Here is a 15,252-nt window from a genome sequence, read left to right on the forward strand (position 1 = left end):
AGGTTCTAGATATTTACTCTTTACTTTTTACTTTTACTTTGCCGACCTCTGACCTATATAGGATTTATTTAATATTTTTGCTGATGAGTGCTAGTAAAAAAGACAGCCATCATCAATTAATGACAGCCAAACAAATATTGATGGATACAAACACTATTTTAATCGAGTAAATTTCGAGCGTAATAATTCTTCAACCGTGCATCAACGATTACTTCAGAGAATTTTGAATTCTGTAAAAAATATTGCTTCATAGATGAAATAATTAATTACCATTCATGGCTGGACATTTTGAACCAGCAACTATGAACTTGTTAGTTCATAGATGAAGAAGATTAATGAATCATCAAATAAAAAGAAAAAAAACCTATTTGTGCTTCGTTGATGAGTTGATTGGAATATTTCATATATTTCCAGTTTTACACCGAATACTATTATCACGTGCGAACTATCAAATGCGCACTGTATTATTTATTGACAGGGAATAGGAACGTGCAATATCTGTTCTGACCAACATCTTAGATAAGTTAGAAAATTAATAATGGTTTCTTCTATAATTTAAGTCAGAAAACTTAATTTTCAGCCGGTCAGTGGAAAATTATTCATCATCCGGGCTAACTCATTTGACAGTTGGGTTCCGCCATATTTACTTCGTCAATGGTGTACAAACATTACTACGTTTTTAAACAACCTAATACATTTTTCTTGACCAAATATTTTGACACCAGCAAATAAATTCAATAATAATAAATTCAACATGATCAATTTTGCGACGAAACAACATATGTGTACATTTTTTCAGGTTGAAATAATTTAGGCCGAAAATCTGAAGCTAGTTTGTTATGTGGTTTTTTACGGAATGTTGATATGATTTCAGATGCCAACTGTCAAGCTCCATATAAAAAAAACTGGCTAGTATCGTAAAACCCCCCAATGACTGACAAGTTCAGAAAGAATTGAATCAGGATCGGATAATTAGACATAGCCTATGGTTATTGCGTAGGAAAAGCAGATTTAAATAGATCGTACAATGATTGTAATTAAATAACAAGAAAGAGATACTTGCAATGACACATGTATAAAAAGAAACAGGAAACAACAAATCAAAGAAACATTAAATTATACATTACATGAGTTGTGCAGCGAGTAGGATTTCCCACAATAGGACATATTGTTGCAGCGCCTGTTGTACATCATTGCGTCGGAATTGGTTTATCGGCACACTCCAAGCCTAGTTTTGCTGCGTAAGATACCAAGCAGTACACACTTCCGCAAACAATCAACTTGTTTGGTTTATATCCGTATATGGCTTTCGTTGTATTATGCTGCTATCGTTTGTTTGCTTTCGAAACCTTAGTTTCAACATACAATAGCGTTGAATCACAGTTCTTGAAATCTCTCAAATACGCACTGGACACAAATGTACACACTCACACACGCCAACAGACCAACACACTGAACTATGAGAGAAATAAGCCACCCAACGGATTAACTATCTACCGTTGATCGATCAACAGCCGGTTGACTTCTGAATTAGCCGTCGGTTAACGTAAAGTTCATTCATTGAATTACATATCACAACAGTACGCGGAAGGGTCAGCAGGTTGGTGATAAGGTACTTGTCTCAAGGACGACCATGGGCCCCCATGTTTCACGCTACTCGCCTGCCTTCCCCGTACAGACGCCGACTTAAAGCGATTGCAGTGATGCACTCGGCAGCCTGTCTGAATGGTTCCGTAATCCTAGCTGCAAGGACTCTGGGCGTCTGATCAAGCCTGGCGTCGTCTCGTAGGAAGTTACCATGGGATCCTGCCGAATGTAGGTTACACCATCACCATCACTACGGCTGTGCTGCCCGAGCCACTCAAGACGGGGTTCGATCCTTCCAAGTGGCCTGATTTCGTATGCACAGCGGGGTGGGGACCGATAGGAGTGGGCCAGTGCCAGCGAGTGTGGATGGATGCCGATTGGATTGAAGATTGGGAGTGGAAGCGTAGAGCTGCACAGCGTCTCTCGGACGAGCAATCGAACAAAATCGATACTGAATGAAATCGGCACGCTTTTGGGGCATACCGCTGTGCGGCTACGATGGGATGGAATCTTCAGGACCAGCTCATTCTCACACACTGCGATCTTTCTCTCTCTCTCTCGCTTCTCTCGATGTATCGCTCTCTCGCTCTATCTTATCTGGCCTCACATTCACTCGCTCTGTTTACGATAGCGCAGACTTTATCTATTGCACTCTATCAGCCATCATATCATTGATAACTCGATTCTGGCGATGATCCTGACCCGTCCCCCCCACGTCGTTCATTGAATTTGTTGGAACCGTGAAAGTGAAAGTGAATTTCCTGACTCGATGTGTACTGGTTCGTCGTCACGTCTTGCAGGGTAACTCTAACTCACAAATTTGTTCATAAAATCTACTTGGTGCAAACTCTATCGAAATGTTATCTTTTGATCTATGCTGTGCGTATTTTGCTGGAGAGCTGGACTGTATCGATAAATTTTGGTGTTAACAATCGGCATGCATTTGAAATTCCTCCAACAAGTCGAGCTAATCGTTTTTTTTTTAATGAAAGGAAAACACAACTGTCGCCAACAAACAATACCTCCGTCCCCGAAAGACGGCAGACACTCCCGGCAAGACAAGATTCACCGAATTCACACAATCAACACACTGGCGGTGGCAGCTGTTTGGCTTGAATCACTGCATCCGCTGCTGTGGCTGCTGGAATGCGCCCGCTGGCGTACGTTTCCACGCTGACGATAGCGGCAGACGCTTAGCAACGGGTCCACGACGACGCGACGGTGTAGAATGAACTGAATTCGATACCGAAATCTATCCCCTGGTGCACCGCACACGCCAGGACTTTTCCGGCACAAACTCCCTCCCTCCTTCCGATCTCAGGCCACCGCCCCACGCACGCCTCCGCGCTTCACGCAGCTTCCACAGCCAGTGGATGTGTTCGCTCTCCGTTACTCAATCGATTATCCCTCTCTCGCTACGTTGCCAACAACATTTTCCCCGTACACATGGTGCATGCGTTCCTGCTCTGGCACGGTATTTTAGGAGTAATTTTACTTCCTCCTTTCCCATTTTCCGGTTACTTTGTTCCTGTGACCATTTCCCTCGTACCAAAGCCAATCCGAAAAGACCATAAACAAGTTCGGTTGGTTCTATTTGTCCAAACTGTTGCAACAAAGCAGAATATTGGGACATGGTGAACATTTGGAGAGGACATGTTACACGTTACACTATCAAACAACATTCATGAATTTTCACTTTGTTCTTCTGCATAGTCCGGATATTGTGTCGATAAATAAAAATCTGGATAATATTATCTCTACATCAACATCCACAATATCATGAAATTAGTACCTTAGCTTCAACACGAACCATTAAATTCATCAAGACGAAAGGACATGACGGGTAGGTGTGGCCATAGTATAGCGCCTAAGCAAACGCCGATAAGTCAGACTGTAGCCAATTTTCCAAATCAGCTATATTCAATTTCAAGATGTTTTTCATGAAAGCCCGCACGTCCCCAGAAACCGCCGGTGCAAGGATTAGACGTGTTTTGACCTAATCCTCGGAAGTATAAAAAATCATGAAACAGTATACGGTTAATTGTTGCGTGATTGATTTCACACCTTCAGGCTACCCTGGATATGTTGTGATGACTTGGAGCCTAGACCAAGATTTCAATTTTTAACGACCTTGAGAGATCATTTCCAAGAGGTGCACCACGGTGCACACAGGCCATGTACGGGAAATATTCTTTCCATCGTGAAAAGTTATGCTAAAAACTTTACACCGCACACTGGTGGTGTAAAATGGGCGTATCACGGAGGTAGATGTCCTCGTGCTCGAAGCATCCCTACACGCACACACACAGCATGCAGTATGCTCATGATCTGGTTAGGCTCCGCCCCGTAACATCCTGGACAAAACGGAGTGTACATGAACAGGAAGGCACGGAAAATGAAGAGGAGCGAGCGAGAGAAGCGGATGTTATCCCACGGCCACCAAGCACATGCAAGCGCATGCTCGCTAGGCGTCCCATGAGGCAGAGAGCATCGACATCCGGCAATAACAGGATGATGGCCGTCATCTCCTTCGGCCGGTTTGCTCTTCGCTTGGACATTGCAACTCAGTCTTGGCATCAGTCTAGCTTCACGCAAATTGTAGAAGCTCTGCGAGCTAACGTAAATCGATCGGGAAATGTAGCAGCTCTCAACGGCGGCGCACACCTGGGGTGTTTGGTAGGAAAAAAGCTACATTAAACAGTGCGAAAGAGCGAGAGTTCGTCGCACCGTCGCTGCCGGAGGCTGTGGGTGATATTGTAAAGATTTCATTTCGCGATTGTTCACAAGTTATTGTGTCACAGCTTGCCGCTAAACAAGTGGGTGGGAACGCATGCACATCAAAACAAACCTCACTTGTTTTGAAGTGTACCTCCACTTGTTTGGAGAAAGAAACGATGCGCCACGAACGGACATGATGCTTACAACGCGCATAGTTTTTCTACCACTTGGACCGAATGAAGCAAGCAACAGCCAATGTTCGCCCTTAGAAAATACGGGTATTTTGGTCAAGTATTAAGCAGCGACTTGTAAAGAATGCAGGGGGCATGAGGTTGTTGCCGAGCTCGGGAGGTTGGTCTGTATATTACGGGTGAAATGTTTCATTTTAATAGCGGAATGCAATTATGAAACTATTTTTGATACACATATATGCATACCGGGAAGCGATGGACGATTCATTTTAGAAACTCATGGTCTTGATCATGGTCATGGTCTTGGGGCAGCGGTTAGGAGGTTTGGCATTATTCGGCAAAGTTGTGAAACTACAAAACCAACCTCCAGATGGGGTGTGAGAAAAAAGCAAAAAGAAAAGCAAATGTAGCAAAAATGCTTCTCTTACTACTTTACTAGATCAACTAAATATATTATAAAGTTTTAACAAACTCAAATTGTTATATGTTAAACAATACACCTCAATGAGAATGTTTTACATAAAAAATAAAGCAATTAGAATGTTTTGCGTTCATGTGTTAATCAATCAGTATGTATAAATAAATCACATATCTATTAATGACTTATTGTTTTGAACATACCACTTATGAGCATAATTTAAAACTACCAAATAGTCCGCCTATTATGACCATGAAAAACTGTACAACTTGCTGTGAACTTCATCAGGTGTCCGCAGAACAATTGAACCAGATTATGTGTTTCCTCTGCAGTCGGGTTATTCAAAAGGCCTTCCTTTCTTTAACACATTGTTCCGAATCGATCTCGATCGATGCATTTCATCTCTGTTGCTTTAAAACTTAACGATAACAATCAGCGCACAGTGAATAGCAACCGGACGAACCTGATCGGCTCAGATATCGATCCCTATTTAGCGATGGGAAATGGTACACCTGTTGCGCGCCATCCAAAGATAGCATTAAAAAAAGGAGTGAAGCATCCGACGATATTGCAACAGAAAACTCACGATGGACAAGAAATGTTGAGGACAACAGTAAATCGTGCAAGTCCCGCTGAAAAATAGGAACGAGATTGTTGTAATAGCGCAACTGTAGATTACAGCCAACAATTAAATCAATCATTTTATGAGACCACTAGCGAGGGAGGGGCGGGAATCATGTGTTAGTTCAAGCTTCTGTCCAGCGGTTCGGCGATAACCATCTTTCCAAACTGGTCGAAAACACGATGATCCACCTGAGAGGGTGTGTATCAATTACTCGTTCCATGCACGTGTCAGCATCCAGCACAGCCTCTCGCAAGGCACGTGTTGCATAACCCGAGCCGACAATGCGACGAATATACCCCCGTCCCAGTCGTACAGGTGGCGACGAAACTGCCTCGCCCAACAGTTCCACCCCCCGAATGCCCGAAACACACACATATTCACATACTTTTCAACCCTCTTGCTCTCATGTTTTTGTGTTTATTGTTATTATTTTTATCTGCTCATTTGTACCATTCGCATCACCCTCAGAACCCCTTTTTTGTGCGACAGATAGCAGGTAAGAAGCGTACGCGCAACACTGGCTGTTTTTCCCGCTGCGTAATCCTAATTAATTGATGCGCAAATGTTGCCCAACAGCTTCAGCATCCAGAGCATATGTTACGAGCTGATGGGTTTCCTCTCTTCCTCCTCACGGCTTCTGTTTACCACCGGCCACCAGCCGTGCACATCATACACGGACGACACCGAAACGGGACGGGATGTTGCAGCAGCGGCGGCCACACACAACAGTTATCAAAGGTAAAAAATCAATTCAACTACAGCGAGTCAAGAGCGATCCCGCACGATATAGCTGGGGTCGATATAATTTTCGAGTTGTTGTTAATCCTCCCATTATTAAGTGCGCGCCTGAAAGTGATGACCTGCACCCCTTGCGTACCGTGCCTCTCGTGCCTTGCACTTTTACACACCCAGGGTTATATCTTTTTGCGTGCGGACTACAGCCATGTGCATCCGCGCACGATCCGCACGAAGGACTTTGGCGAAGTCCCGCCGAGCGCGCGGAGGGATAATTCTTCCAATCAAGACTAATTATTTCAGGATTACATTCGCTTCACTACACCTCGATGCTGCAGTGTGCTCGCTTCGGATGTAGTGCGCACATTGCTCCTGTCCCTATACGCATCCTTCCTAAACTGCAACATCATATCCCAATACACACACACTTTCTCTTGTCTGGGGACGCAGCTCAAATCGGAAAGGCTTTGGAATTTCTTTTTTGTTGCTTATTTTACTAGTGTGCAGTATAGGGGCTAAAAAAAGGATAGCAAACGTTTTGGGTGATAAACACATCAGTGATCTGATTCTCATGTCCACACAAGCCTTACACAGTGAAGGTTGTAGCTGAATACGTTGGGATTAATCTGAAGGAACGTGGAACTTTTGCCTCTTGAAAGGGTTGTATGATACGTCAATTAAAAATAAAGGTTTCATTGTTTTTGGAAGCCGTTCAACGTACTTGGGCAATATTTCAAATTCACATCAAAATTACATAATAGGAAAACTCGCATGTTCACTATCCAGGCGTGAAATATCATGCCTGGCAACGGAAAACAGTCTAAAACTTGCATTCTATTGTGTAATTTATCGCAGCTAACGTGAAGACGGTAGCAGTAAACTTGGCGGAGTAGAACTAAAAGTAAAACTGCTCAGGTGTATTTTAAACCGCTAATTTGAGCTACAAATCTAATCCCGCGGTACGAGCATCGCCTGAACAACTTGCGTGACCATTTAAAGATACCAAGTACTCATGAACTGCCAAGTTGCGGCGGTTCTAAGACACGTGAAACACCACTAGCAGTGGATGAGTACGAAACAAAAATTGGCGCTCAATAATTTGAGCAAAACTAATTTCCACCGCTCGCTAATACGACACGCTTGCACGCTTTATTATTACGAACCGGCAAGCCACAAACTCTCCCAACTGAGCAGAAAAAAAAAGAAAACACGCCGACACAAACCTCGACGTTTCCTCATCCTGGAAATCTTGTTCTTGTTCCAACTTCTGCACCACAGCCCACTCCCATACGTCGGGTCGGGCAAATAAATTTAGATCAAGAAGATAAAACTTTACATCGATGCTGCTTAGCGTGAATGTCGCTTTACGCGTTCGAGATATCTCGCTAGTTAAGAGTTTTAATTAGTTCGAGATTTCTCTCCAAATGCTCGCCTTCCGGTGAAAGCGTTTCGCCCTATCCTTCCTTATCATATGGCTTGATGTCTCGCTATCGCATCGATGATCTACAAAACACGCCGCGCGCACGGTAGGACGAGGGGCCACGGTGTGAAGGGGGCAATGTTTTTCACCAGCCCAGCTTCTGGACGCACTGCCGGCGCGCAGGAGGGGTGATCGCATCGAATTCAGTTGGATATAGACACGGTGTTTTCATTCTCTCTCTCTCTCTATCTATGCTTTCGCTGTTGTTGCGGGTATATGCTTCTTCATCGTGATGAAAATGAAGAAAACTCGTCCTTTCCACTCAGCCGAACACGGTGTGCTGGCGGTTTAGTCCTAGGACATTCTTGCCGCCAGCCACCGGAGCTGGTTTGTGATGTTGGCTGCTGGGAAAGAGGAAAATTGAGAAAGCCACTCAGAATAGATCGGAGTGACACAAAGTGGAAGCGCTCCCGTCTTTTGCCACGCCGCTACCGGAAGGTGAAACCGTATCAATTTCACCCCAATTACCACCCCAGCCAACTGGTGGCCCACCTATAATCAGGCCCGTAAACAGCCGGCACTGCCACTGTTGTTGATAATCTTACCGTGGGAGGAGCGGGGTTTGGTGATGGCCCGCCACGATTCGCTCACTCGAACGGAATACGGTTGGCTGTTAATTTGTGATCCTTACTTTCTTTAGCGCATCCTTCGATGGCTTCCCCCGCGACCAGTGCGCACTATCCTTCCAGACAGGCGGAACAGTGCCGAACCCACTTGACGAGATAATGAGTGATGAACAGCAGAAGGTAGGATTAGGCTGGCGCCACCACCGTCACCGCCCGTCGCAGGATACGCAGGCTAAAAGTGATACATTTAATTGTGCCAGTGCTAAGTTCCCCTTCCCTAGGTTCCGAGACAGTGCATGCAAGCAGCGGTAAACGGTGAGCACCACCGACCCTTACTCAAGGTTACAACGGGCACGGGTTTTTCGCAGTTGCACTGAGCGTGTCTGATTACACGTATTTTGACGTATATTTTGACAAGTTTGTCGGCGGTGAAGGGCGTACATGAAGCAGCCGCCGTGGCCACACGGATCTTGCTATTATAAAAAAGGATACGTTTAATTAAGCTACCCGCACTATGACCCCTCGATAAATGCGGGGTTGAAGCGAAGGGCCCACGGAAACACGGCAAAAAGCGGTGAAATGAAATCGAGATAATAATAGATCAAAAGATGAGTTGTTTATCAACACTGATTTGACGTGAATGTGCTCAGGAAAGGAGAAGAGCATGTTTAGGGCGACAGTATCTGGGGGAAGTTTTGCAACAAGAACATCACACGATGATAATACCAGAAGCAGCCACAACGAGGGAACGTTTGCGAGAATAATGAGACATGAGACCAGAGAAGCCAAAGACGGTCAAACGGAAGAAAAAAAAACACGCAAACTATAAACAAACAAATCAAAATCCACAAATTTTCTATCATCACAGCCGGGGGAATGCTTTCGAGGAAGCGTAATGCTGTATGTTTTTTGCCCGATAATTGACATGATTATGCTTTTGAAGGAAAGGCTCGCACATGCTAATGGTACAATGACTCTAAACAAGAAAATTGGAATACGATTGTAAGCAATTCAAATGCCAAAAAGTGTCAATACGTAGCCATTGAGGGAAATTGGATCATATAACCAAACCGTGTAATGGTGTATCCCCTAGATACTTTAGGGGATCCCGCCACTCGCTCGAGGGGGAGACCCCTGCCTGCTCACTTTATATGCGAAATTTATTTGTCGATTTTGTGAGCAATTTTCTTACGCCCGCGGCGCTCCTACCATGTTTCCGAGAACGATTTACGCACCGATGGTGCCAGAATTCCTCACGTGTATCCATCCACTTACGAGCCAGCAGGTAGGTGTGCGTATGTTGCATGCACAGCCAATGCTCTACTGCGAGCGGTAGCCAACCGTGGCGAACGAAGATGTGCCGATGATCAATGCCCTTTGATTCTGGGAACGCAAATAAGCCTACACGTAGCGCTTCGCAACGTCTAAAACGCACGTGTCGTCACGCAGTGTGGCAATTGACGAAAGGAAACATATTTCCGAGCGTTACATTTTCGCCATCGGACGCATTGGCCCCCAGTTGGGGGAGCCTTTTTATCCCTTCTGGGTCAGTGACCTTAAAGCTGGTCGTGCGTGCGCCCTAATCAACTTCCTTCATAATGTTAGCCCCGTCCATGGTAAACACAACACCCGAATATGTCACGCGCGCGCAAACAAAGCAGTGCGTCGTATCATCTGCGTCTGCGGATAATGCTCCGTAGTGAAAATTGGATACGTCAGCATTTTCAAATATGCGTGTTTGCCAAATCGTCGATAATGGATATGCTCGAATGAATTTGTAACATTTTACACGATTAATTTGTTGAACAGTGTCAAAACAGTGAATTTGGGACAATCAATTTAGCTTTCACACAATTCAAAGAACGGCATTTTACGCTATCGTATTCCGCTATGATGAGAACAATGAATCTAGAGACATGTGAACCTCACATAATCGTACAGTCTGTTCCCGAATTACGCGGTTTGTGCGTTCCCGAGGAATCCACGTAAGTCGAATTTCACGGTTTTCGACCAAAATACAATTGGTTACTTTATACTTTTTATTTTATTTTGTACTTTTATACACATTATCATTTATTTGATACGATTCGTGTAGAATATTCTGATAGCTTGTAAATGGATTAAATTTATTAGCAAAAATGCAATTTATACTGCATTGGACAATTCTCGAAGCATATTGTACTGATTTGACATTTGATCTGCCAAATTTAGAAAACAGCGTATCTCCGAATCCGCGTAAATCGAGAACCGCGTAACTCGGGAACAGACTGTATTCGTGTTTAACCTACAGTTCAGTTCGTGGATTTTTTTGGAGAAGTTTGGTTGTGTAAATATAATTACAAAAAATGTATTGAAGTAATTAAACCTCACAGTTGAGTAAACCAAAATATGTTATAAAATATATGCACGTGTTCCCCCGTGATACGCGATGACATACTTCGCAATATATAAAAAGTAGTACGATATACATACAACACACAGAGGAGAAATACATTTTCTTGTTACATTTTTTTAAAGACCGTCGTAATGCTTGCTTAGCTAAATAAACGTATAAACAATAAATTTCAATATTCAATGTTCAAAAAGATGCAAAAAGCTTAAGAATGACTTAGAGAATCCATAAAGAATTTCATTATTTCGTTTTTAATAACAATAAGGTGTCAACAATATTAACAAGAATTAATTTAGTGTACCATCTATAGGCAAGTTGAGATATACTAACAAAGATTAAGAAAAAGCTGCAACACCACTTACCTGTTACGGTTATGTACTGAGGCGTACCACCGCCCGGACTCTGCACGACGGCCACCTGTGGCGTCTCGTCTGCAGTGGCTTCCGAACCAGAGCTACCACTTTCCACGCTTTCGTTTGCAGTCGAACTGTCCAGCAGCTTCTCACCGTCGGCCTTGATCTCGACACTTTCATTATCGTCATTCAACTGTACTAGGTCGATCAGCGTACCGTTTGTGTTTATCACAATTTTCTTCTAAAAAGAGGCACAACATATTCATTAGTAATTTGCGTAGCGACGAGCAGGTTGATAATTTTACTTAACGCTTTAACGAACCTGCTGAATGATTTGTTGCAACGACAGTCCATTCGCGTTACTCAGGATGTTCATGATGTTGGAATTGTTTGCCAGCAGGGCAGTCGGCACGAGCGCTCCTTTCGCGTTTCCATTTTTCAGCCCACCACCGGCAATGGTGATTGTGGGTAGCTGAGTCGAATTTGCACCAGGGCGGGAAGCCATCACGGTTGGGGACGAGCTTGACACACTGACCGTTACTACCTCGGCCGTGGTTTGACTAGTACCGTTCGCTGTGCCTTCGGTCTCAGCGGGTTCAGTGACGGGTTTCTGTACTGCTGTGGTTCCTCCTTCGCCAGCAGGCTCGACTGTTACGGAAGCAGACCCACCGCTTACGGCGGGAATCACGGCAATAAAGTTTCGCTGCGCTGCTAAACGTGTCGCCATGTTTTACGGTGCTAAAATATCAATGCGCGTTCTGCTGTGCATAAATAGTACTCTCGGGCACTAGGAGAGCAGCCGGTTAAATAGTTTAGCTGTTAATCTTCCCTGTAAAGTGTGTCAGGACCTGCCTGGTCGCTCGCTCTATAACATGCGACAGCTCAAAGTTTGTCGTTGATGATAACGGGGTTGATATGAAATGTTGTTCAAGAATGTCTGGGCGGCACAGATATCACTGGAGTTTTTGGAGAGTGAAATGGTACTGATGCTTTTATGTAAATTGTTACTAGCTTCGTTTGACGAGCGAAATTACTCTAGCTTGAATGATAAATTTTGTAGGTTTGTTTCTTTGTTACGATGCTTAATATTCTCTTTCTCTCTCTTGTGATGGATAGGAAAATTATGCTCGCAGACTGATGGAAAAAAAAACCTGAAATGAAGAGAAAACTGCTTTAAATTCGTTTGGTTTTCGTTGTTATTAACGGCCTAAGCGTAGGTTTAGCTATCCTACCATGTACGCCATCTATTGAGAGCTTTATGAACTAATGTCAACTTGAGCTATGGCAGAATGGCTTTGCATGGAACTTAGAATAATTTATTGAATTGTAAAAATATGATTTTGTATTGCATAACAATCCTGAAATTGCTGTTTGATTGTACTATTGGTTCTAAGAAATTGCTGATTTTTTGTTCAGCACAAGGCTCGGAAATGAATGTTATATTTTCACATTCTCGTTCTCTCCAATTCTCTTATTTTCCCATATGGATAGAAACAACACATAACAATCGCCGGAAAACAAGCACAGTCCAAAGACGGGACAATTTAAATCTTCCGGGAGATTAAACAATACGCTATACACCTCACACACCCACACACACACACGCACCTTGCCGATGGGAGGACACGGGGAAACACACACGGTGTATTGCTACGATTGTATATATTGTTGATAAGCACAATTAGCGAAAAACAAAACAGCAAATGCCGGTCGGTCGGTCGTCAGGAAACAGAAACGAATGCACCAAGCCCAGGACGGCTACTGACGCCTAGCGATCAAACCTGGCTACTAAGGACTGCAATATGCTGCTAAGGACGACCGGTGCATGGTGGTGGCAACGGACTTTGTTAGAAAGCAGACAGAGCGCACAGGAAAAAAAACACGTTAAAACACTAGGCGACTGTCGAACGGAACCGTATCGATCAAACAGACTCCCCCGAACGCCTGTCTGTGTCGCTGTATCCTTTACTGTACTGCTACCAGGGGTCCCACTCTTTTCCCGCAACACAGTAAGGCACGGCCAGCTGCGCACCCGACCCAGGATACGCTTCGCTGAACAACTTCGCGGTCCGTTGTTAGGGGTCGCGCTTTAAAGGGCACTTCCCCGAGCGTGTGGTCCTGGTGGCGCGTTAGGCGAACGCCATATGGGGGACGCGATCGCTGCATCGTAGTAGAGCTAATGCACGCTAGAGGAAAAAATATATATCGTTCCCCTTGGATACGGGGGATATATCGTCGTGAGCAAATTGAAAACCTTTTCAAGTGGAACATTCTTTGCTTGGGTGTGGAGTAAGTTTTAGTGGCGCAAAACAACGTAGTATCCTTTGCTTGGGGTACTTGTGTTGCGTCACACATGCTTTGTATGATGTGAGATCGGTAACGTACATGCACTAATATCCTCACATTCATTTCACGTTTTAAGTTGTGTAATTATGAAATATATTTTCAAAAAGTTCAATTGAAAAAAAATCACATTCCGTAAAGTTGGGACCATTTATGCGATCGACAACAAAAAAAAAAAACAAGAAGAAGTGTGGTAAATTCTCGACCCAATGATGCGTGAAACTTGGCAACCCTTGGCAACGCGTGCCATGCACCTGGAAACCGTCATGCCCGATGTCTTCCCAGGCGCGCATAAGTTCTGGGCGTTCTGCCGCCCTGTAAACAAACACCAGGCCAGACGGTTTAGAGCCACGGAAGGAAGCAGTAAGGACACCATCGTCATCAGGGTCCAACAAAATAAGGGACAGTCACATATTTCAAATTGTTAGCTCGGCAAACCCCACACAGTGCCCCGCTGTGACACACGGTCCCCGCCATATCGCCTTGCGGACAGTTGCATTCATGCGTTGTTAATTTTCCAACCGAATCGCCCCCGATACCCTGTTCCCACAATCCGACCCAGCCGAACTTACCTCTCTATCCTTTTCGAAGGATGTAGAGCATCTTCTCCGGGGAAAAATCCTCGCACTGGTGTGAGTTTCGATCCATCGTTGATGTTGGGGAGGGGACACCTATATAGAGGTTGCTCTACCAAGTGGACGGTTGCATTCCAGCAGTGGTTCTGTTGCTTGAAGGTTCTATTGCACCGACGGACGACCTGTTGTTGTTACACAAGCACTAGTCACAGCAGCAAAAGGAAGAATGTTAGTTTTCCAACATGACGTACGCACACACGCACGCACACACTCGAACACACCAGGCTAATGGGGCAGGAAGTAGCAGCGGCCCTTTGGCTCGTTTTCCAGCAGTTACGAAGGAATGCAATATTTTCCTTCTCAGTCGGTAAGCTATGCGAACGAACCGGTTACTTGTACAAGCACAAAATCTACTTATTAGCCGTTTCGCGTACCGAAAGCTGCTGTGCACTACGCCAGCAGGTGATTGCTTTGCTTTTCCCAATCCTTCCGTACGCGGGGATCACTCGATAAATGCTGCCCAATTGCCTGGAATTGCTGCACTGGGTGTACGAGGTGAGGACGATGATTTCAGCACAGAAACACCATACAGGAATATGTTGCACTTCTCACCTTACGAACACTGGAGCGCAGTTTTTGTCTTTTTCACGATACGGTATGGACGCCCCCTCGGTTCAGTTTGCTTGTTTTCACCCAAAAGTGTCGTCGACGGAGCACACAGCCTGTGCGAAAAAATGGGGAGGCGGAAAATCCTTTGCCTCAGTTTCGTAGCAACTACTTTGGTGAAATCTCTTTTATTTTGTTATTCGTTTTTCAGCTCGTTGCCAAGGAGACAAAATTTTGACAGCTGCTGTCAAACACTGCTGAGCAAAGTGTAGACAGCGAATGGGCGACGGTCTCGTACGTATGTTGGTTATTTCTTCATTTCTGTTTAGTGGCTCGTTTCGATAATAATGTGAAATAATACCATCAAAGTTATCGGTATCAAAGCTTTGCAAAATACGCTAGAAATAATCGCTATTGAGTTTAAATAAGGCAAAACATAGGTTAAACTTTATCTATTAAGTTGCAAGCTGCATTTTTCATCACGAGCGATAAATTGGTGTACACAAAAATAGTTTCAATAACATATGTTATTCAAAATAAAATTCATAATCATTCAACAACATTTATAGTATTTATATTTCTGTGAGTTTTTTTGTTCAGTGTCAGCCGCCATGCTAAGCTTCCCGCTTTCAAAACTTTCAAACCAGCCGCCGTTTCAATGGG

General features: G+C 44.2%; 1 protein-coding gene across 4 annotated transcripts in view; it reads right to left on the minus strand.

The window, feature by feature from the left end:
• LOC120948240 (DNA-binding protein RFX2) overlaps window positions 1–14,819 on the minus strand; it is a 31,522-nt gene extending 16,703 nt beyond the window's left edge. Inside the window, exons 1-4 of one of the 4 annotated variants that reach the window (XM_049610969.1) lie at window positions 14,596–14,819; window positions 13,981–14,185; window positions 11,388–12,216; window positions 11,075–11,306 (exon numbers count right to left, since the gene is read on the minus strand). In XM_049610969.1, the coding sequence (XP_049466926.1) occupies window positions 11,075–11,306; window positions 11,388–11,792 (637 nt within the window). In that variant the 5' untranslated portion in view covers window positions 11,793–12,216; window positions 13,981–14,185; window positions 14,596–14,819. Of the gene's footprint in view, window positions 1–1,127; window positions 3,067–11,074; window positions 11,307–11,387; window positions 12,217–13,980 lie in introns of those variants that run through there. The other 3 variants (XM_040364369.2, XM_049610970.1, XM_049610971.1) reach the window with 3 other exon arrangements.
• Between the last annotated feature and the right edge of the window lie 433 nt (window positions 14,820–15,252).

Source organism: Anopheles coluzzii, chromosome 2, assembly GCF_943734685.1.
Source record: "Anopheles coluzzii chromosome 2, AcolN3, whole genome shotgun sequence".
NCBI classification, from domain to species: Eukaryota; Metazoa; Arthropoda; class Insecta; order Diptera; family Culicidae; genus Anopheles; species Anopheles coluzzii.